Genomic DNA, 23019 nt, shown 5'->3' with positions numbered 1-23019 from the left:
CCACAGTATTAGCTCGAGATGTAAGGAACTGAATAGGTAGGAAAATCTGTTCGTTAGTTGTGACTGATTGTAACGAGGCGGGGTAGGAATAAGGATTACGAAATGGGAATTGACTTACAGAGCTGGCAGCGCTTAGAAGAGCTGTCAAACTAGCCTGGACAACGTCCTGGTGGATACCAACGCCCCAGACCTTCTCTGAGCTATCGGCGGACGTACACTCGATGTATGTTGCGGCCTTAGTGTCTCTATGGGCGCCGATGGCGTGTTCTTTGTAGTCAACAACGTCCAGATCAATGCCCAGGGATTTTAGGGCGTTTGCCAGGGAAGAGATAGCACCATTGCCCACACCGACGATGGCGTGTTGTATGCCGTCGATTTCAATAATGCCAGCAAAGCGTCGCTTGAGGTTCTTGGTGTTGAGTGCTTTGCCGGGTTCAGGGGGAGCGGGGGACTGCGAGCGGTCGGTAGTGATGTTATAGTCAACCAGGGAGAAACGGGCCTTTTGCTTGAGATGGTAGGCCTCTTCGAAAAGGGAGACGATTTCTTTGGGCAGGAGCTCACGACCAAGCCTGTCGGCTTGTGTCTGAATGACCTTGCTGAATGCGATTTGTAGTCCGCGGGGAAGATCCAGTTCAAGACTGCGAAGGATAACCCAGGCAACACCACCCTTGCCGCTCTGTGAGTTGACCCGGATGATGGCTTCGTAGTTGCGGCCGATATCTTCTGGGTCAATGGGAAGGTATGGTATCTGCCACCTATCCGCATCGGCTGTCTTGCTCTTTTCACGAACCTGGAATCCCTTTTTAATAGCATCTTGATGACTGCCACTGAATGCGCAAACGACCAATTGTCCACCATATGGCCATCTCTCATTCACAGGGATCTTGTTGCTTGCCTCCACTACCTTTATAACGGAGTTGATATCGGAGAAATCTACTCCTGGGGAGATTCCCTGTGTATAGAGATTAAGAGCCAGAGTGACCAAATCGACGTTTCCGGTTCGTTCCCCGTTTCCGAATAGAGTGCCTTCAACCCGTTGAGCTCCTGCCATCTGTGCTAGCTCTGCTGCCGCGACTGCGCATCCGCGGTCATTATGAGGATGTAGAGAAACGCAAACTTTTTCCCTCTCAGAGATGTTCGTCGAGAAATATTCAATTTGATCCGCATAAACGTTAGGAGTGGACATTTCTACTGTAGCAGGAAGGTTAAAGATTAGCGGTGCTTCTACCGTTGGCTCCCAAGCAGCTTTCACTGCTTCACAAATTTCAAGCACGAAATCCGGGTCCGTATCCGAAAACGTTTCCGGCGAAAATTCGAAAAGCCACTCGGTACCAGCAGTTGAAGGATCGTCCTTAGTGATCGAGCGAGCGTATTTCGTACATCGCACAGCCATCTCCAGACTCTCTTGTTTCGACATGCCGAACACTATTCTGCGGAAGCATTCACTGGTTGCAAGGTAAAGATGGAGAATTGCCTTTTTGGCTCCCTTGAGGGAATCGACAGTACGTCGAATGAAGTCCTCCCGGCAAGGGCAAAGAACTTGCAGCCAAACATCTGCTGGAACCTCGCCAGGGCTTTCGACAAGACGTCGAGTGAAATCGTAATCCGTTTGCGAAGCTGATGGGAAGGAGATCTCAATTTCCTTGTACCCGATTTCTACCAGCATTCTGAAATATCGAAGCTTTTGGTCCCCATCCTGTAAACCGTAGAGTACGCTGGTTAGTCCAATTAAGAACAACTATGCTCTGGAATCAAGCAGCAGCTCGAATTTCAGTCATACCATGGGGTCGACCAAGCTCTGGTTTCCATCTCTAAGGTCAGTAGCCAACCACCTCGGACGCTTGTTCAGAGTTTTTGAAGGCCATTGACGATTGGGAAGATCCAAGGGCTTGAAGGGCTTGTATTTTGTCGAGGGGTCCTTAAGCCTAATTGGGCTTGTTAGCTTCTCGGTTCGCAATAAGCTATAATCGGGGAGAGTGTAGCCCTACATTGGCATTGTGAAGGATTAAATTGCCTTGTCCCGGGGCAAGCTTACAGGGGTGAGAGGATCACCGACAAGACTGCAATGTCGAAGAGGGATGGAACGATTCAAGGATTGGAAGATTTAGTGGTTTACAAAGGATTGATCCACATGAACAAGAGCAGTCATCAAAGGGCATTAGGAATGAATCATTCCAAGCAGACATCCCATTGTTCTTAAATTTCTTTTGCCGCAGTGAGTCAGTTGTCGCCCCCAAAATTTCTGCTGGCCGAAATCGGGATGCGGGGGACACTAAATCACGTGTCATACATGCCCTAATAAGTTGACCTCCGTGAAAAGAACAAAGAACCGATGGATGTTGGTGTTGAAAGTTAGAAAATGAATAAATGATAAAGCGGCTACCAAATAGTATTGTACGGATTATGAGAGGGATTTGGAATACTATCAATCAGTTGCCCAGATGGTGTAAAGTGCTACTATACTATATAGGCTAATGCGAGTGCCCAACAAACAATGCCATGACATGAATATTGACAATCTAACTCTTGTTATTGGCTTAGAAGTGTTCACCGCTTCAAGAGTTTCTTCCCTCCAGCTTTTGGTTTCCCATTCCCTTTTCCTTTGTGGCCATCTTTTCCCTTCGCTGGGCCCCGAACTTGGGTTTCGCGTTCGGCTTTACCCTTCTTCCATACCTTCCCTTCTCGCCTTTCGCGGTTGTCATCAAGTTTCTTTTTATCCTTCCCGCTAAGCTTTCCTTTCTTCTTCTTACTTGGCCCATTTAACTCTTCAAGAGAGCGCTGCTTAGCTTGCAATTTTTCTTTCTCGCTCTCAAACCAAGTCCGCTTGGGCCTGGACATGATCTCCTTCTCGTGATTAAGCAGATTGCTGCCGCGGGTGACTTCCATTTCCGCTTGAGCTAGCTGTTTCTCCTCCTTCTCCTCCCTGAGAATCTCTTGGACTTCCTCTTGCATCTCCTCCACCTTGGCGGCCCACTTGTCGGCCTCGGCCGTTTCAATGAGACGGCTTACGATTTTCGCTCCTTGCGCTCGACCAGTTTTCACGGCAGCTTTGACCACTTTCCTGTCCGGTTCTGCAGCTAAGGTGCATGCACGTCCTGAGCGCCCCGCACGTGCTGTACGTCCAACACGGTGAAGATAAATTTCGTGCGATTGAGGAGCTTCGTAGTTAATAACGGTTTCTACACCTTTGATATCGAGACCTCTGGAGGCGACATCCGTAGCGAGAAGGAAAGATACTTTCCCGTCACGGAAACTTTCAACGCTTTTAATACGCTATTGACTAATCAGATTATGTTTCCAGGTAGTTCTGTAAACTCGATGGGGGTTGACCGCAGAACTTACCTGTTCTTGGCTCATGCTTCCATGAAGCTCCGTTACTTTCAGTCCCAGGAGCCCGAAAATTATGCGCACACGATGAGCCTCCTTTTTGGACCGGAAAAATACAATAACGCGGTCCTTATAAATGTTTTTGCAGAGGACAATGAGATAGCCCAAACGCTTCTCTTCTCTGCCAGGCCGTAATCTGACGAATTCCTGTATCAAGGTGCCCACGGTCTGCTTCTTAGCATCGACCATCAACCGCACGGGTCTATTAAGGCCGACTCGGATGAGTTTGTCGACGTTGTTTGTCATTGTAGCGGAGAAAAGCATCGTCTGCCGTGATTTCGGGATTGTAGTCAAAATTTCATTCAGCTCGTCAGTGAATCCATCCTCCAGCATTCGATCTGCTTCATCAAGAACAAGAATTTCCAAAGTATCGACTGTAAAGCTAGCGGAGTTCCTCATATGATCAATAAATCGACCAGGTGTAGCAATAATGACATCGGGCCTCTTTTTGAGGATGTTCTCTTGTTCCCTCAGACTGAAACCTCCAACTAACTGGCAGAAGGTGATATCTGTGAACGTCGCAAGTTTTGTAGCCACGTTGTAACATTGAACAGCGAGTTCTCGAGTGGGCATCAGAATTGCAACACGACTAGTCGGGACTTTTCGAGGCCGATAGAGTAGGCGTTCCAAAATCGGAATAATAAAAGCACCAGTTTTTCCGGACCCTGTAACGGCACCACCTACAACGTCTTTGCCAAGGAGCGCAACTGGTATCGTTTTTCGTTGGATAGGAGTAGGCGTAGTGAAACCAACGGACGTGAGACCCCGTAAAATCGGTCTCGAGAGCGAAAACGCTTGGAAAGATTTTGCGGACTTTAGGTCGCCGTTGGCCGATGCTTTCTCCTCAGGAGCAAAAAAGGATTTTTGTTTTTCGATTTCAGCGGCATCTTCACTTTCATCGCCGGAACCATCATCTGATGTAATGTCGTCAGGATGCGGCACTGGAGAAGCAACAGAGTCGTTATCAGAATCAGTATCGCTGGATGAATCCGCTTCAGATTCACCTTCCGAAGTGTCATCTAAAACCGGTTTGTCACTCTCTTCCTCTGATTCACTAACAGCTCCCATACCAAATCCATCAGGAGCCAGAAGCTCATCTTCCTCGAAATCCACAGCATTCGCTAGTTCACCTTCATCCTGCGAATCAATCCCAGTAAACTCATCTCTAGACCTTTCTTCCGCTTTCTTCTGTTCCTTCTTCTTTTTTGCCAGTTTCTCCTCCATTTTCTGTTGCCTTCGGGAGATTATATCATCAATATCCACTGCCTTTTTATTCCCATTCCCGCCAATTGTAATACCGGAACGCTCATCGAGTCCCCAACCATCGAAGTCCTCGACCAGCTTCATACCCGCCGCCCCTCCAACATCAAATACAAAATCGGGATCCAAAGCACCATCGTCGTTTTCATTTACGTCCTGCTCAGTCTCGGAATCCCGTTCAAGTCCAGCATCATTATCTGTCTGCTTTTTTGTCCCATCTTTTTTCTGAGCCTTTTTTGACTTTTTATTATGGGCTCCATTGGCAGTAGGTTCTTCATCCCTTTTACGTTTAGTCCCCGAAACTTTCAATTTTGATTTCGATCGTTCCGCGGAAACCAGGTCATGGTCTCCAGCATCGTCCAGGTCGATATCGCCATTGAATAGGTTCGAGTCCTCGTCGTCTGATAGAGTTAGGATAAAATCATCAGTCGCGTCCCTTTTGATAGGAATTGGAGCCATTTAATCCACCTTGAAGGTGCGGTGTTTAATTGTCGCACTCCAAGGGTTAAAACTGAGGATGAATAAAAAGTGGAAGGGCCTTGAGCGCGAGAGCACATAAGTCCAATGTGTATCCCACATTGTCTCACTCAATTGTTGAAAAAAATTCCCCAAGCTCTAAAGCGGTGCGATGCGGCATAATGCTCAGGCAATACACGTGACTTCATTCCGCTCAACCTCGGAAAGCAAAATGGAAAAAAATTCTTAAAAATTCCTAAATTTCGTAAATTCCAGAACCAATTAGAAAACTTCTTCCACTCTTAATATTGGGGAATTCTTCACAGTGTGTATCCTTGTATTAAATTAAAAATGGATTAAAGTATGTAGTTATCAAAAATATTTTTGATAAGTGATAACTGTCCCCCGTCAATTGGGTAGATATTAATGCCCATATCTGGTGAGGCTCCCTAAATGGCTTCTATAATTCACCCACCAACTAAGTTAGTTAGCGGCTATTGATTAATAATCCTTACTTCAACATCGACGTCACAAAATCTCGCGAAAACCTCAAAAGCAGGACATTGATCTAAGACAAAATTATCATCAGTGAGAGCGAATCCAATTCGGCTGAAGAAAATCATTTCCAATAGGGCTTTTCCATACTCTGAGCTCGGTTCAAGATTGGGTCCCAATAACTGATTTTTTTGAGGTGCGGAGCCAGGAACCGTACACCGAAGCGGTACCACTACATCTACGGTGTACGCCCGAAACACTCTTATTCTCCTGTCCAGAGGGCTCCTCGTTTCGTGGCGTTTTGTAATGAGAGCAAAGAAGTTTTGGCATGTGTGATGGATTCATTGTCGTGTTCTTTCTTTTAACTTCGCCGCGGTTGTTCTGTCGGTGTTTCTCCCACTTGCTGGTTAACTTGCCCCAATCTAAGGAACGGATGCGAGTACGTAGTGGCGTGGTAACTACCCAGCACTTCGTGGATTTTGCACACGGATGCTGTGTTTGTTCAAGTGTCATTCCCCTCGCCTTCTTACAAAAGACAAGAGTATTATTACTAAGTTCAACAATCTCTAACAGTGGTCTGACCGTAATAGCCTAGAAGATGGAACTTGTCCTCCTCGTTGTTAGTGCGACATTAATTCCTGTCTGTGAGATACTCTACGCAGGAGAGACAGCATTCTAACTTTTGGATCCTTGCTAGAGCTTGGGTGTGGCGACAGGACTCCGATGGGGGCCTAGACCAAGATCGAGTTCCGCGAGTTATAAACCCGATCGTAGGGCCGAAGAACTGCTGAACGGCAAATGTGACAGGGACATGCACTTATTGGTGGATTCCCCTTGATGAGGTCCTCTCGGCAACGCCTCCAATGAAGCTTATTTTCTCTGTTACTTCCGCCCGATGGTGTTAATGTGGTGGGCAGATTGATCTACTGGCCCACTGCCCACAACGAAGGTTTTTTCGCAAAGCATTGAACAAGGCGTATTTCTTCTATTGACCCCGCCGCAAAAGGTTAATGTGACGGAAGAAGGAGAATCATTGGCCGATTCCCCTTAACGAAGTTCTTGTGCAAGCACTGGGTGAAGGTACATGAATCGTTGGTCCCCAGTGCGAGCCACAGAACCCCTCCGCTCCTTCCGTTATGGCGCGTGGGAGAGGAGCAACCTGGTTACGACGGTTGCGACGGTTGCGACGGTTTATCCCTCATAAGCACGCCGTTCATAACGTTCTATAAAGTATAACTCATAGTTTTACGGCGTCTGGACCTTCTCTTGACCCAAGAAACGTGCAAGTGCGAGATAAAGCCCATGCCGAATCTGATTCCAGATATTCAAAACAAAAGCGGGACTGAAACTGGAATTTCAGGGGACAGCGACCAATCGGCAAGAAAAACGAACCAGGAACAGGAACATGGGTTTCTGGAATTCAATATGGATCTGAGAAGTTTTATCTGTGAGATTTGTGGATACGGCCTCTAGAAACGAATCTCCGGAAACGAATCTCCGTTCTTGCATTTTGAACTTCACCCCCTTCTCCAATTTTCCATTTTTTGTTGCAGTGGGATTTTAGCTCGATGGAGGGGGTTCAGAAAAGGCATAAATAGGAGGCTTCGTCGCCCTGGAATGTTGAATCTGTTTCGTATCACAATTCTCACTATCAATTCATCAACTACATTCTTTTCTCTCATTTTTTTGAGATTCGGAAGCTGGTCCTTCTTTCTTTCTTTTGGATATACAATCCCTCTTTTATTGCGTACATACCTTTTACCCCATCTGCATCATTTATACCTTTCTACTTATTGCAGATATGCATTCCCTTAGTCTTCTCTATCTCATTGCCGCAGCTGGGTCTGCCTTGGGTCATATTGAAATGAGCGAGCCCGTCCCTTTCCGCAGCCGATTCGGCTCTGGTGGGGACGTTGACTACAGCATGACCTCCCCTCTCCTTGCAGACGGTAAGTTAGATATGTCCAACTTTCACATCCACCCTTTCCTACACCTTTGCACGAAAACTAAGATATTCACCCCTAGGCTCCAACTTCCCATGCAAGGGCTACCAACACGATAGCGTCAGCAAGCCTTCAGCCACATACAAGGCCGGAGGTTCTGGAGAGATTAAACTGTCGGGTACTGCCACTCATGGCGGTGGATCCTGCCAGATCTCTCTCAGTTATGACCAGGGCAAGACCTTCAAAGTCATTGAGTCGATCATCGGCGGCTGCCCTCTCCCCATGCAATATAGCTTCAAGATCCCGTCATCTGCACCAAGTGGAGAAGCCCTCCTCGCATGGACGTGGTTCAATAAAATCGGTAACCGGGAGATGTACATGAACTGCGCACCGGTTAGCATCGAAGGAGGCAGTGGCGACAAGGCTGCCTTTGATAAACTGCCAGATATCTATGTTGCCAACGTCGGCAATGGCAAGACGACCATCGAGGGCCAAGATGTCGTATTCCCAAATCCTGGGGATGATACGATCGGGACTGACAAGCCTTCTGGAGATGCTCCTGCTGGGTCTAGCGCTGCCGGCAACGCTTCGGCTCCCGCTGCCGCTTCCGGGGCAGCATCCACCCCTGACGCCTCTCCAGCAGCTTCGCCTACACCAGCAGCCAATACACCAGCAGCCAATACTCCTGCGGCGAATACACCAGCAGCCAGTACTCCTGCGGCGAATACACCAGCTGCGACTACTCCAGCCCTGCAAATCAATGCCAATGCCGCCTCTTCCGCCGCCGAGACACCTTCGCCTTCAGAATCAGTACCAGCTTCAGAGTCCACACCTTCGGATGCTTCCCAGGGTATTGGAGGCTCTGGTAACTTGCGCATCACCTGCAATTGTTCCTCCTTGCCTTAAGTTTGGAAGGTAGTGACATGGATTCAATGTTGTGGGGGATTAACGAGCTGAGGGGGCTTTTCTTTTTCCTTTTCCTCAAGTATTTACTGATGGATTTGATAGTATAGGATTGGAATAGAATACTTCAGTCACTCGTTAGAATAGATAAAGATTAGATAGAACACAGCTACTAGTTCTACTTTCATTTCTGTTTCAAAGTTCGATATCCGTTTCCGATTCTTTCCCTCCTCCCCGAATCCACTTTTATCCCAGCCCTCTGCCTAAATCCACTATAGAATTGCTTGTCAATCCTAGCGCAGAATAAGGTTGTAGAGCATGTTAACTTGAAACTGTCAGCCACGGGGGTTTCTTCGGTTGATTCTAGATGTTTTGACTAGTGGCATGTGAAAAACGTAAATTGAGTTTTACTCAGCACGCAACGAGAAAGTTGGATGTTATTTTTGAGTTTACCGTGTACCTAAGGTTCCGTTCTTGCAAATACTATCTATTGGGAGGAGGCTAACCTCATACGCTTTCCATGCTGTTTAGCAAACCCGACTCTTGTGACAGATACTAGTAGGTAAGAAAATAGACCAGTCTGCGTTGAAGCAGGTAGATGGCCCTGGCATTCATGAAACGAATTAAACTAATCGTAGCAAGTCAAGAAACAAAAAAAAAACAAAAAAAAAAAAACAAGGGCGCATTTCACATGGGTGGATCCAAACAAGCGCTCAGGAACGAACGATCGTGTGGGAGTGCATGGCATGAACAGTGCTGTGAGAGTAAATGACGGATGGATATCGTATTGGGTGATGTCATGACTCGATAAAGTTACAATTCGCCACCTCGGTGTCGTCTTTGGGAAGATACCTGATGTTCCGAACCAAGTAGCTGGAATTTAACCTAAAAGTTTTGAAAATCAGCATGCCGCGTGTCCATGAATAACCGAACAATTATGTCCCGGCGTAGTTGGTTCTCACCATTTCGCTCCTTTTATCCCTGTGCCTTTCAATAGGGCTTGTTCATCAAATCCGAATTTCCGCTCTAGCCATTCTTTCGTCCATAGGTAATCGGAATTGTTGTCGGCAACATGGTGGAGAATGAATATCAATCTGGCGAGTTGACGGTTTTTACCCGCACGGTACACATCAGTCTGTGCAGCAGCGCAGTCGAAATGATACCCCTGGTTAGGGTGGTAGTCAGAATCGCAGATTTCCAGTAATTTGTCAACGAGGCAACTTCCAACGCCTAGTCGGCAGTATTTAGGTTCGACGAAAAGTTCCAATTCTGCGGTGTAGCGGTTAATGGTGGCGGGACCTGTGAAGTCACTTGCCAGGATGCATCCAAAGATTTCTTCTTCCTCCCCATTTAGGGCATGGCCTAGACGTGGCTTCTGCTCGACAGCAACGAGAGCTGGGAACTTATCCCGCTCACATTCGTCAATGCGCTCCTGCAAATTGCCGAAGGAAAGCGGCTCCAGGTCGACACAGCGGACTGTGTTCTGAATATACCAGTTGAACAGTTTAAGCAAACCCTGCAGGTCCTTCTTCTCGATAGGTCGCAGGTATAGATTTAACTTTGGGGAGTGCGGATTCATTCTTATCGTGAGGGTTTGTAGGTATTGTTGGCTGAGGCGCATTTGCATGACCATTTTCTTCTTCTTCCATTTAGCTTCTTGTCGTTCCTTTACGAGGCGAGTATTCCAATTATAAATATATCCACTAGCTGTTTCGTGCGCATGTGCAGCACTTTCTTGATCAGTCAGGTCAAGGAATGAGATAGGTGACTTTTCTCGTGAGGCAAACATGCCGCGTCCATTGGAATGAAAGCGTGCATCGTTGAACTCCGGGCTGTCTGTATCAACCCGGGCAAGATCCAATTCACTAATTGTTTTCAACCAGTTCTTCAACCTATGAGTAAATTCCTGACCTGAGTGGGTGTCCCAAGGGCGGTGTTGCCAGTCCACTACTGGCATAGAAAAATTATCACCTCCCGAAATAAGCGGACTTCCATTCTTTTGTTGAGAAGATTCTGAATTACGCCCTGAGAAACGGGTACGGGATTCAGCCATATCAGAGGAGCCACCATTATCTTGCGCTTCGCCAGTGGGCGAATTCCTGTTTGACGGATAATTTCGCAAATGCGAAAATACTGCATTGTCTCGCTTGGTAAGAGCAAGGGAAATTTGTTTGGCAATTGGCGATGTTGGATCATTTCCCTCTCCCTGGCGAGCAAAGTCAAGTGGGGAAGGCTGTTTCATTGCGTGGAGGTCAATGCCGCGGATCTGCTGGGCAATCTTCAGTTTTTCTTCTCTCTTAAGGCGCTCCAGTTTGTCGCTAAGGCAATTTTGCTTTTCACGACCGGCACCCACGAAAGACTCGCTTGGAGGATCCAAAACCATCGGGCGTTTCTTCTCTCGTGGTTTAGTAAGTGGAGGAAATTTGGGTGGCCCTAGAAAGGTGTGTGCTCTCCGCATAGCAGTATTGTCACTAAACGAGCTAGTGGCTCTGAATTTATTCAGGGGACTGGCGTCAGAGCACTCCAAGGCAGTCGAACTCCTCCCCTTAAATATTTTGTTTAGATTTTGGACGGCTATGCAAGCCTGCTGTCTATTTAACGGAGGAGCTGCACTATCTGGAACAGTTGGGGGTTTGGGTGCATTTATTTTGTATTGTCGGAGAAGAACTTCATCGGAACCACCTGAACAATCTTTTTTTATTTTAGTGAGTTTTAAGGCGTCTCGATTATGTCGATATCAAAGAAGGCAAAGACAATGGGACAATTACCTGTAGGGGACAGGGAGAGAATTTTCCTCTCCTGATTTGGCTTGCTGGGCGTGATTGTCCCTACAATATAACCTGTGATGAGTATGTTGAACAATTTCTGTTACGCATTGTCAATTAGCCTCACCGTTATTCATTTCAGTAACAGGGTCAGAATCAGAGGCAGGCTGGATTTCTATAGCCGGTGACTGCTGTTGGCTGCAGCAGTGGCCAGAGTTTGTCGTGTTTTCTTTTTTGGGAGTTCGCTTTCGGGTACGGTCAGCTGCTTCTTCTGAGGGTATGTCCACTGCAGCAGATTTGACCATGGCTATATCTAATGTCGCAGGGCTTAATTTGCCTGGTTCCTGTGGGCTGAGTGCTCCCAACCCAGAATCACCCTCCTGGTAGGGTTGTTTCTGGACGACGGAAGGTTTGGCCATGGTGAAGCTAGTCCTTACTTCATGTGTTGGTGTTTGTAAACCGGTTTGGGAATTCGCGGAAGACAGCATCTGGGAAACTTCATCGCGAGGTTGCTGTATCGCTCTGTATTTTGAATGCGAAGTAGCCTGGAATGTTCTGAAAGAAGTCAAGATTTCGCTCCATTCGTCGGCGGATGAAGGGTACTTTTCGTCCTTTGACATCCTGAATCCTTCCATTGTCAGCGTGTAATGGCGTCTCCTTAACTTAGTTGTTTCGGTAGGTTACCCATACGCTTCCTTGGGAACCGCAGGGTCAGGTTGCTTTGTTCAGAAGCGCTTGGGTTCAAATGACAAACCCTCCTACTGCCCCTTACCTTTAACACCAGTTGTCGCCAAACTCCTCCCGCTCGCGGATTTCCTATTAATACTCTAAGGGTGAGTAGAGGATAGATAGAGTGGATTCAGATTCACAAAAGAAAGATGAGTGTACCCAGTCGATTCAAGGAGGATCGGTTCCTGCTTCAAGAATCATCTGCAGTGAAGTGGCAAGAAGATGGAATATGTAGAATCCCGAGGTCTCTTTGCAGAAGACATTTAGATCAACAAAACAGAACAGAAGGTTTTCCCAATACCCAATGGTTGGTTGGTGGGTGCCTGGCTGGAGATGGTGAATTGGAGAACAATGTCAATGTAGCTGATATCTGAAAGAAACCATGTCAATGGGGACATGGCTGCGAATGAGACGTAATAAGAATACACAAGACTTAAGATGAAAAATCAATCCAGTTAAATCTTCTGCCGGCTTAGATTCTCTATTGTGAAAGGGAGATATGTTGAGGAAGAGATGGGTATACTGCACATATGGATTTCAGGGATTGGTGGTTGGGATTGGGCTAAGCTTGGAAGCCTCCACGAAATAAATAAATGCTGCTTGAACCTCTGCAACATCGAAACACCCGAGACAGACACCCGAAAGAAAACAATCCAAAATGCTTTCTATATTACGAAAGGCAAGGCTGAAGGACAAGGAGATGAGGACCCTGATGCTGTAAGTCCATTTTCCATTCATCATGCGTTTGTTTAAGCCTTGCTGCTGATTTGAAGAAGAGGGCTTGACAATGCCGGCAAAACAACCATCGTCAAGAGGATCATGAATGAAGATGTCACCACCGTTAGTCCAACACTGGGCTTTATCATCAAATCTATTGACTTCCAAGGGTAAGCATAGCTTGCTATGTCAAGGAGGCAATTCACGGAACCCCAAATGAACTAACCGCCTCTTCTACATACCGTAGGTACAAGTTGAATATATGTAAGTTTCCGTCCCAGGGCAGAAAAGAAAACAGAAACTCTAATCTGACTATCCTTTTATTTTTTCCTATGAAGGGGACGTTGGAGGGCAAAAGACATTGAGATCCTACTGGAGGAATTACTTCGAAAAGACCGACGCTTTGATCTGGGTGGTTGATGCAACGGATCGAATCCGAATCGATGACTGTAGACAGGAACTTGCTGGGCTTCTTCAGGAGGAGGTGAGAAATTTGCAGCCAAGCTGTTCATGCGCACTAGTAGAGAAGGCCCGAAAAGTGCTGATTGAAAATCCAAAAGCGACTTATGGGCGCTAGCTTGCTTGTCTTTCTGAACAAGACCGATGTTGAAGGGGGCATGGACAAAGATGAGATTCGAGAGGTATGTGTGTCCGGGCCTCGCTCCTACATCGTTTAGTGTAACAAATATGAATCTTCTAAATGACTCTTTTACGGAAGGGTAGGCGCTCCAACTTGATGCGATCAAGACCCACAAGTGGACAATATTCCCATGCAGTGCAATGACTGGGCGAAACTTGAACGAGGGGCTCGAATGGGTGGTGCAAGATGCAAAGGACAGGCTTTTTCTTTACTGATCCATTTCATTTCACTCTTTGGGATTCTTCTTATTCCTGTTAGGAAATGGTCTTTATATCGCAGCCTACCTGAAGCTGTCATCGTGGAACCCGGCTTAAAACCGCGCAACTACGAATAGAACGGAGTGGAATTATTAATGTGGGCTTGTTGCAAGACGCACACTCGCCTTTTCTGATTGTTATGTATCACGTTCTATGGACGAAACCAAGATTCGTAGCCGAAGCTTAAAATGAAATGAGAACAAAAATAAACAAACATCGCGTCTCGAAGCACCAAAAGTGGGCTATAACCGTCACGGTGATGACATATAAAACGACGCAGCCAACGCGCTTCATAGCTGCTTGCCCAGACAAGCTTCTTATTGTCCCCGATATTCGGCCACGCCCTGCTAGCTGGCTAATTATTATCCTTACCCCTCGTAGATTTTTGCCAGATCTAGTTATGTCGCGGTTCCTGGCTCTTAGCCGAGCTTTGACGGGGTCTCGAATTCAACATGCGAACTGTTTCTTCAACTGCGCTGCGCAATCATCAAAACAGCTTGCCTTCCCGTAGTATCTGTTAGACAGCGACTGATCAACCTTGACATGTAACTTAAAGCCATGATTTTATAAAGCCTCTAATTTTAACTCCTCGTGTCCATTGGGCAGTTAGCCGCATTATGTAAGACACAGCCGATCCTAAGCACGGAGCAACATGAAATACCACACCCTGCCCATGCCAAACAATTTCCTGGAAGAGACCTGGAAACAAGACAGAATACTGTTAATTTCTGATGCCTCATAGTCAGCGTCTGGTGCAAGACTTTCTTTGTTTTTTCTCTCTTTTGTTGATTTTTGCGGGTAGGTAGCGCGCGCCATGGAGGCGGATGGCTCTGAAGATGTCAACGACTTTCTTAACCGCATCCGTGAGCTGGGCAACAAACGCGACAGGGAGGACGAAGAGCGCACTAGAAAACTAGAAGAAGAGATCATTCAAGGCCGGAGAGAGAGAGAGGCTAGGAGAGCGGGTAAATTTGAATCATTCCTATTTTCCATCCGCATCTATCTAGTGCACCGAGTTTGCGGCTGTATTTACTAGGCGCAGACCGATTATCCCGCTTTTGAGGAGATACATAAAAAAAAGTCAATAACACAACATTTTTCTGGTCTCCCGGCTAACATATTCCATGTTTCTATGTCAACACAGAGCGTGCCCGATCCATATCCCCAACTAAGGACTCTCCTGGCCCCTATGGTAGCCCCTCATTGGCAGGAAGCGTTTCTCACTCCTCTCCCGTACGCGCACAATCAATTGAACCCCCGTTGGCCCTTCTTCCATCCCCCAAAAGAGAAATATCCGATACCACACCAGCAACTGAAGAGATGGGGGATTCAGATATGGCCAAAGCAGATGATCTGGCTCGTCATTCTGCCAGATTATCGACCTCTTCGCGCCCTTCCTCACGAGGGCTGACTTGGCAGCAGCGTCCTGGCTCTCGAGATCTTGATGCTGGTATTGTCCCTTTTCCAACTTTCCCTTCGCCTAAATCTGCAGTCGAAACGCGTCTGGAGTCTACTTCCGCACTTGACGCTGATTCGACTCCGCCCCGATCTCACATCGCCCAGTCTCTTGCTTCGAAGGATCCCACCTGGTTCCGACAGACATCTGATCGCGGAATTGGATCGCCTGCATATAGACGCGCCCAAGATAGCTCAGTGTCGGATGTTTCTATGTTGAGCGGGAACATTAGATTGCCCGGTTTTAGCAGAGACCCGACGGTAGACTCTGAAAAGGTTATAAACAACGATCATACTACTGATCGGTCAGGGTCTCCGTCCAGAGCCAGTTCTACATATGCTACCGGCAGCTCGGGAAACAGGTACTCTAGCGTATCTTCTGTTGTCACGGCTGGGGGATTAGGTTCTCCGGTTCCTCTGTCCAATTCCCAGAGAATAGAGTCGCGCGCGTCTTTCACTGCTAATGACCCTCACCCAGCCGACCGGTTTGCAATGTCCCCGTCTCAAGGTCGAATTGCTGCGGATCGATCATCTTCTCCAACGAAAGGCTTAGGTGGGTTCGTGCAAAGTGCTATGATGAAACGTTCTGATAGCGTTTCAAAGAGATGGAGCAACCAACAAACTGGGCGAGGCACTGCAGTCCCCAAGCCAGGCTACCAGACGCCACCGAGCAGTCTATTCAGAGAAGCAAGTGATGAAACCTCTCACATCTCTAGTTCGCGCCCCGGCTCTAGCCATACCGAAACAACAATTGTTCGCCAGCATACGAAGGGAGAGCTTGAACCATCGAAATCACCTAACGATGTCGCCCTGAAGCAATCGCTTCCATCCAGGCCCTTGTCGCGATCTGATTCAATTAGTAATGTGGGAGACAGGCCGTCAGATTTGCCTGTCAGCCCATCAAAAACAATGGATTCTCGGCGATGGAGCCCAACGAAAGCTACCTGGCTAGAGAGTGCTTTAAACAAACCCGATTCTCCAAAACTCAAGCCGCAGTTCCAGGAGGAACCTGAATGGAAGAAGGGATTAAATAATAGACTGAGACAAAGCAAGGCTAGTGTCGATCTAGGAAGACCTGGCTCTCCAAAATTCTCATTGCAAAAGGAGAACCAACCTCCAACAGGGATCTCAACCCAATCTTTGAGAGAGTCTGAGAATCGGGACTCCGCAAACACAGTTAAATCAAGCCACCCAAAGCTACGTAGCGCTCTTCAGTCTGATAATGAAGTTCTGCGCATTGACACAATGGCTAGCGTGGCACAGACTGCTGAATATCCCAAAAAGCTTGATGACCTGAGGTCACGGCCTATAGCTTCTCCCAGGCAAATGGCTGACAGTCCAGCTTCACCGTCACCCATAGGCTCCCAAAAAGGACTGGGATCCATAACAAAATCGCCGGTTGATGGGATTTCACCGCAATTGAAGCCTTCCACCCCACCCTTAAATAACTTCAGAGCAAACTTGCGGCGTCGCGAAATAACCGATGGAGCTTCCAACAAAGATGAGCCCGAATTCAAAAATGTTTTCGGAAAGCTAAGGAAGACCGAAACGAAAAACTATGTCGCCCCCGATCTATTAAAAGACAACATCTTAAGGGGCAAAGCCGGTCTGAATGCAACGGGAGGACCGAAAAAGTCCGATAAAATAGACGAATTCAAGGAAAGCATTCTTAAACAGAAAGAGGCAATGAAAACCGGTGGAGGTTCGATCCGACGCCCAACTATTGGAGATAAAGGGGCTATTTCACCAGACAAATCATCGCTTGAAATCCCGGAGGCCATTACGAGGCAGAGAACTATGACTAAGTCTGGACCTGCAGTCACTAGTCTTTTGGGGAATGGCAGGCACTTGAAGCCAGCTGAACTTCCCAAAACCGTAGGCGTTCAAAGAGAAATAAAGCAGTCAGAGGCAGCTGAGTCTGATGTTCAGGACCCTGAACTCGAGGCTATCCCGTCAAAAACTTCATCGATTCATGGCCCAGAAGGTGAAGCCTCCGACATAGTTACGTATGCACGGAATTTGCCATCTGATAAACTCGCTGATATCCCCGCAAAACCGGATCAACAGCCTGATGTTTCCTTACAGCAATCAGCGGCGAAGTTGCATAATAATCGAGAGATTCCTGAGCAGTCTTCAAAACTGGCTGGTATTGCGTCGAAATATGACCAAAGCTCCATTCAAACACCGCCCAATGGTCCACGTGCACGTTCTGGTACAGGGAAGCTTGCGGACAGATTGAATCCTGCCCTAGCAGGTCTTTTATCCCGCGGACCGCCTTCTAGTAGCGGACCACCCAGCGGTTCGAATGATAAATCATCACGACCAATGCCATCTCAGTCTGAGCTGTCTGAGTCAATCTTACCAGCAAAATTGACGCACACGACAAAAGGCCGAGCAAAGGGACCAAAAAGGAGGTTACCACAATCTGGAACCTCCGATCAGAAACCACAGAAGAATGAGCACAAAACACCCTTAAAAGTGGAATTAACGACGTCATGGTCATTGCGTGATACCAATCCTAGTGATGATAAATTAAGCCAGGATACGTCGCCTACTAAAGAAGATGTGAGGTCATTGCTTAAAGGGCTTCCGCCAAGCAAGAAGGAGTCCGATACGGCTAATGCGTCATTCACACCAAACGGACTACAAAGGAAAGACAAGCCATCAGTGTCTTCGAAGTCTCCCGATCTTAGACAGTTCACCCCTACTAATAATGGTCCTAAAAGAAATGATTCAGAATACGATGGGACTGATACAAAGTTGGAATTACTTTCTTCGAAGAAATACGCACAAATTGACACTCTCCCTCCCACTCCAATTGCACGAAGAAGCACCTCCAACGAGAGTTTCAAGTCTGATGGAAAGCCGAGTCCTCCTCCAAAGCCTACTACGATTTCAACAACGAATAGCTCTTTATCTCAAAAGAGCCTTCCTCCGTTCCCGCAAGAACGCATTAACTCCCCTCCTGTACCTCCAAAAGCAGCCGGCCCAACTCTCAACAAACAACAATCACCCTCGATAGGCCCCAAGACATCTCCATTTCCTGAGTCTTCCGAGGCAATTAATATCTTTTCAAGTTTTTTTGATACTATGCCAAAGGCTAGTGATAAGGTTGAGGTCGACCCTCAGTCGATATTAATGTCACAACCAGATGTATATCCCAAAATTAACACAATATCGAAACAAATATGGGAGATCACTGGCGATGGCAAGAGGAAGGATCTCCCAGCTAACCAAGGCTATATACTGTTTGAACAAAGCATGTATCTATGCGTACATGTTTTCGAAGAAGCGGGCGGGCCTAAAACCACTCAGGTTCATCTTTGGTGCGGTGATGAAGTAGCCGAGGCAGCTATTGAAGATGCACAACTTTTTGCTCGCAAGGTTGCCCGGGAAAATAGCTGTAAGCTCGAGCTCGTCAAGCAAGGAAAGGAGGCGCCAACTCTCATCCAGGCTCTTGGCGGCATTATCATCACACGCCGTGGCTCGGGGAGCCGCGCTAATTCCTCGTCAATGTATATGCTCTGTGGCCGCCGACATATGGGTCAAATTGCGTTTGATGAAGTTGATCTGACCTCGAAAAGCCTATGCTCCGGTTATCCGTACCTAATCTCCGCTAAATTTGGCAAACTGTACCTCTGGCAAGGTCGCGGAAGCACAGCTGATGAACTAGGCTGCGCCAGACTTATCGGCATGGACCTAGGCTTAACGGGTGAGATCGAGGAAGTCATTGAAGGAAAGGAACCGCCGGGGTTCTTCGAGACCTTTCCGGACACTTTCCAACCGACCCCAGCCCAAACTGCAGACCATTGGAAATTGAAACCCACCAATGGGAAATATTGTTGTCGACTCTACCGCGTCGACCATGAACTTGGACAGAGATTTGGATCTGGCTTCTGGGGTCGTCGCGGGACCACCTCGCCTGTCACAAGGCCGAATGACGTTGTGCAGGAAATCGAGCCGTTTTGCCAGCGCGATCTCGACCCCAATCATATACACATCTTGGATACTTTCTTCGAGATTTTTGTGTAAGAAGAATTTCATTTTCCTGGACTCTGTAATTTTTGTACTTGTGAATAAATGTACATGTATATACATACACATGCGCACTAAATACTAATTCACTCTTTAATAGCATTGTCGGTGATCGAGCAAACGCGCGCTCCGCAGAGTTTGCCTCCGCGCTGATATTCGCCCAGGAATACGGCATTATGGCTGTCTCTTTGCAAGACCGACCATTCCTGCCCAAAAGCAGTGTCGTGATATATGGTCTTTCAGAAGAATGCAAGCGGGCATTCAGAAAGTGGGACGACCGGGGTATTTTATCTCCAAGAAAGACGCCAAGTGTTTTCCCGCTCAACGCTGCTATTGAGGCTATTCGGTGATTTCCTTCTTTCATAAACGCCTTTTACAGAGTTGTGGGAACTTTCTCCTGCTCATTTAGCTTGTTTCTTCTTTTGCGGAGTTTTTCTTTTTCTTTTTCTATTTAACAATTCTCTTGTCTTAATTCCTAATGTTTGGCCATAGCGAAAGGTATTTTGCCCTCGACTTTGATGTGATGCCACTGCTGCATTGATTTTCCAGTATATTTCTCGTCTCATTTTTGCGTTTATTATTGGCTGGCTATTTCTTTCTATACAGTCTATGGACGGTAGTTATCTGGCCATCGATCTCAGCTCTTTCAGACAGTTAGAACGGATGCATATGGTGTTGCTGAAGGTGCAAGGGCGGACTTGAGGCTCCGGTTGAGGAGTTATTTCTTCCTCTACTGTAAGAATTAAGACACGGCTTATATGCGTATAACATATATCTGTCAACCGCATTATTAGCTGTAGACTGTGCTCCTGGACGTGGTATAAAGGCTCTGGGGTTTTGGGAAGTGTAGGTTCGACAAAGTTTTTCCAGGCTAAACATCATTATTAGGTAGTTATAGTACAAGGCCAGGGTGGAGGAAAAAGAAAATAAGAATTAACAAGAAGATGGAATTCGAGGTATCACGTCTCTTATTTTGCCCTTTTGCCCAGCTGTATTTCTCATATTGATGGAGCTTCCAAGCCTTTTCTTTGTTGCTAGCCCAAACTTAGCTTCCCCAACCTTCTGAAGCAAAGAGTTGGCCGAACGCTTTTACCCCCCGCATCATATCTGGATATCGAGTGCTCGAAAATTTGCCGGACGAAGTGCGCATATTCCATTCCAGGGCCACCATGAACTGCTACACGCACGTTGATACAGCTTCAATCTCTCCGTCGAAGACAATGCGCTGACTGAAGCAGCGAGTCTCCGGCAATCACGATCTGATCACCCCACACGATATAATAGCACAGGCAACCCGACCCTACAAGCCACACAGGATACATATATGTCATTTTTATCACTATATGATATCCCCGATCCGTTTTGCTAGGCCGACTGGCAATACGTTGATCTAACAGCCATGTCCAACATGGAACCCCACATCGCCCACGAACTTTCAAAACTTGACCCCGCCATCCCCTTCAGGGCGTCCTCCTCCCATCTGCACCACACCTGGGCCAAAACCTTCTACTGGCGCCCGGAACTCTTTATACAACCCGAGTCAGTCGCAGAGCTTCAAAAGGTTGTCACTCTCGCCCGCCGTTGTCGTCGCCGTCTCGTTACAGTCGGGAGCACCCACTCCCCATCGGACCTCACCTGCACCTCCTCCTGGCTCATCAATCTCGACAACTTTCGTCGTATCCTCTCCTTCTCGCAAGAAACAGGGATAGTGACTGTCGAGGCGGGCATACGGCTGCGCAGCCTTGGTGTGGAGTTGGAGAAATATGGCCTGACGCTGCCGAATCTGGGTAGCATTGACGAGCAGAGTATTGCTGGCGTGATCTCAACGGGGACGCATGGGAGTTCATTGAGATACGGACTGCTGTCACAGTCCGTGCTGGCCTTGAGTATTCTCCTGGCCAATGGACAGGTGGTCCGCTGTAGTGCTGAGAGTAATATAGAGCTGTTTCGCGCCGCCCTCGTTTCACTGGGTGCCATTGGCATTATTACGGAAATGACACTACAGACTGTACCAAGCTTTAAAATCGCATGGCAGCAATCTGTACAGAACCTGCCACGAATACTAGAATTGTGGGACAGCGGTCTCTGGACTTCTTCGGAGTATGTGCGCGTTTGGTGGCTGCCATACTGGAAGCGAGCTATCATCTGGCGCGCGGATAAAACCAATCTACCCCTCTGCGCGCCGCCAGCTAACTTCTACGGTGGCCGTGTTGGTAATTTTATTTACCACAATTTATTATATCTCTCCAATTATGTCCCGCGTATTCTTCCCTGGGTGAGTGGTTCGTCTTCGGTATGCAATACGGTTTCAGGCCAGGTAAACTCATCACTTCAGCAGTGGAACCTGGTCGGACGGGCCTGCTCATGAACTGCCTCTACTCTCAGTTCGTCAATGAGTGGGCACTACCATTGGAAAAAGGACCGGAAGCTATCACTCGACTTTCTGCCTGGCTAAATGGTGACGCGGCTACCGCCAGGATCCCATTCAGTTCCAAGGATGTCTGGGTGCATGCGCCCATCGAAGTCCGCGTCTCAGATACATCCAAGACCAATACGCCGCGCCCCTATCTGGACCCAACCTGCGCAACGGGACCCACGCTATTTCTCAATGCGACTTTATACCGCCCGCACTTGCGCGATCCTCCCTGCTTGGCTAGGTACTATGAGGCGTTCGAATGGTTAATGCGCGAGATGGGCGGACGCCCACATTGGGCCAAGAATTTCAGCTCCAGCACGGGGCAGAAGGAAATAAGCCATATGTACGGACGCGATCTAGAAAAGTGGTTGATAACCCGCAAGTCGGCTGACCCCGATGGTATGTTCTTGGGTGAATGGCATCTGCGGAATTTGTTTGCCGCCCCGACCAATGACGTAGATGATCAGGATGGGGGATGCTCATTTCCTCTCGCGGAGCGCGAAAAGTCACGGCGGAAACTTATGAATCTTCGTGGTGTTGGGGATGCTCTGGAATATATTGGTGACAGGAGGTGGGTGGATGATTGTTCATCTACGACAAGGCCTGGAAGTGGCCTCCGGGAACAAATTAAGGGGACCTTGCTTCCTAAGGAGGGAAATCATAACGAGGTCCAGCTTGATCCCCCAAGCCCGCCGACAACAGTGGCGAGTGAGGAGAGCTTTCATCATCTTGCTCACGGGGAAGCTAGTGTCATGCTTGAGAAGAGATAACGATTAACCGTTTCACCACCCTTCTACCAGTTTGGCAATATAACCGAGGTATATTTTGTTTGGGAAGGCATCGTGCCGTTGATAGCCAGGTTCCACCGATGCGCCGTGCCATATAATCTTCTTCATCACACCTTTATGCCCAGCTTTCTCAATGACTTTCTCCTTTTATTTGATATATTATATTTCTTTCCTATGTTCTAGCTAGTTGAGCACACCCCAGGGAGGAAAAGCTTTTTACAATTTCAAATTCCAACGCATATTCTTACAATTTACAAACACGAATCATTATAAACTGAAAAGTGGTATTGAGCACCAATGAATCCGCGCCGTTTCCAATCTTCTCTCAGCTGTCGAATAGCCTCTCCACCTTCCATCTGTCCTCTTATGCCATTCTTCCGACGGGTGAACATCCTAGATAGCGAATATAAATGTTGACGTGGACGGTGCCAACAGGTCCAGCTGTTTTTTCTCCGCTTAAGCTGACATCGAGTTGGGCACCGAGACCGAAAGACTCACTAACGTGCGTGTGGGTGATCGGATTTTCTTCTTTCAATATAAGGGAGGGAATGGGTAATGACCTGCTGCCAAATTTTACTTTTTTAAGTTCCGCTCACTAGGTGTTTAGCCCGTCCGTTGGTTTGGTTTCTGGCCCTGGGGGGTCCTTTAGTCGTGTAGCGGTCTATAAATGGAACATTGTGACGCAATGACAATTCCATCTGATGAACTATGATAATCCGTTCTCCATTATTTATTCGATTGTTTCATCTTTGCACGAATTGTGGAACCAGCGA

At 47.5% G+C, this 23019-nt stretch overlaps 8 protein-coding genes across 8 annotated transcripts; 4 read left to right on the top strand and 4 right to left on the bottom strand.

Annotated features, from left to right (window-relative positions):
- Positions 1 to 8: 8 nt before the first annotated feature.
- HCBG_01502 (2-isopropylmalate synthase) lies at positions 9 to 2203 on the bottom strand (the record flags this gene model as incomplete). The annotated part of the gene is made up of 4 exons (XM_045428552.1): positions 9 to 28; positions 100 to 1696; positions 1781 to 1925; positions 1989 to 2203. 4 exons carry the CDS (start codon positions 1994 to 1996, stop codon positions 9 to 11), a joined length of 1770 nt encoding a protein of 589 aa, XP_045290338.1.
- A 344-nt stretch (positions 2204 to 2547) lies between these two features.
- Positions 2548 to 5106, bottom strand: HCBG_01501 (ATP-dependent RNA helicase DRS1; the record flags this gene model as incomplete). The annotated part of the gene is made up of 2 exons (XM_045428551.1): positions 2548 to 3273; positions 3343 to 5106. 2 exons carry the CDS (start codon positions 5104 to 5106, stop codon positions 2548 to 2550), a joined length of 2490 nt encoding a protein of 829 aa, XP_045290337.1.
- A 420-nt stretch (positions 5107 to 5526) lies between these two features.
- HCBG_01500 (uncharacterized protein) lies at positions 5527 to 6272 on the bottom strand (the record flags this gene model as incomplete). The annotated part of the gene is made up of 3 exons (XM_045428550.1): positions 5527 to 5563; positions 5816 to 6189; positions 6252 to 6272. The coding sequence occupies 3 exons, from the start codon at positions 6270 to 6272 to the stop codon at positions 5527 to 5529; spliced, it is 432 nt and encodes a 143-aa protein (XP_045290336.1).
- A 1127-nt stretch (positions 6273 to 7399) lies between these two features.
- HCBG_01499 (uncharacterized protein) lies at positions 7400 to 8565 on the top strand (the record flags this gene model as incomplete). The annotated part of the gene is made up of 3 exons (XM_045428549.1): positions 7400 to 7547; positions 7624 to 8406; positions 8555 to 8565. The coding sequence occupies 3 exons, from the start codon at positions 7400 to 7402 to the stop codon at positions 8563 to 8565; spliced, it is 942 nt and encodes a 313-aa protein (XP_045290335.1).
- An 837-nt stretch (positions 8566 to 9402) lies between these two features.
- HCBG_01498 (uncharacterized protein) lies at positions 9403 to 11829 on the bottom strand (the record flags this gene model as incomplete). Its single annotated transcript, XM_045428548.1, has 2 exons — positions 9403 to 11135; positions 11337 to 11829. 2 exons carry the CDS (start codon positions 11827 to 11829, stop codon positions 9403 to 9405), a joined length of 2226 nt encoding a protein of 741 aa, XP_045290334.1.
- A 767-nt stretch (positions 11830 to 12596) lies between these two features.
- Positions 12597 to 13510, top strand: HCBG_01497 (ADP-ribosylation factor; the record flags this gene model as incomplete). The annotated part of the gene is made up of 6 exons (XM_045428547.1): positions 12597 to 12655; positions 12712 to 12825; positions 12903 to 12919; positions 12994 to 13139; positions 13216 to 13296; positions 13379 to 13510. 6 exons carry the CDS (start codon positions 12597 to 12599, stop codon positions 13508 to 13510), a joined length of 549 nt encoding a protein of 182 aa, XP_045290333.1.
- An 856-nt stretch (positions 13511 to 14366) lies between these two features.
- On the top strand, positions 14367 to 19978 carry HCBG_01496 (uncharacterized protein; the record flags this gene model as incomplete). The annotated part of the gene is made up of 3 exons (XM_045428546.1): positions 14367 to 14517; positions 14697 to 19035; positions 19143 to 19978. The coding sequence occupies 3 exons, from the start codon at positions 14367 to 14369 to the stop codon at positions 19390 to 19392; spliced, it is 4740 nt and encodes a 1579-aa protein (XP_045290332.1).
- A 360-nt stretch (positions 19979 to 20338) lies between these two features.
- HCBG_01495 (D-arabinono-1,4-lactone oxidase) lies at positions 20339 to 22499 on the top strand (the record flags this gene model as incomplete). The annotated part of the gene is made up of 2 exons (XM_045428545.1): positions 20339 to 21324; positions 21360 to 22499. The coding sequence occupies 2 exons, from the start codon at positions 20442 to 20444 to the stop codon at positions 22226 to 22228; spliced, it is 1752 nt and encodes a 583-aa protein (XP_045290331.1).
- Positions 22500 to 23019: the final 520 nt, after the last annotated feature.

The sequence above is a fragment of the Histoplasma capsulatum genome (assembly GCF_000150115.1).
Source record: "Histoplasma capsulatum G186AR genomic scaffold supercont2.2, whole genome shotgun sequence".
NCBI lineage: Eukaryota > Fungi > Ascomycota > Eurotiomycetes > Onygenales > Ajellomycetaceae > Histoplasma > Histoplasma capsulatum.
This window is presented reverse-complemented; position numbering and strand designations above follow the sequence as displayed.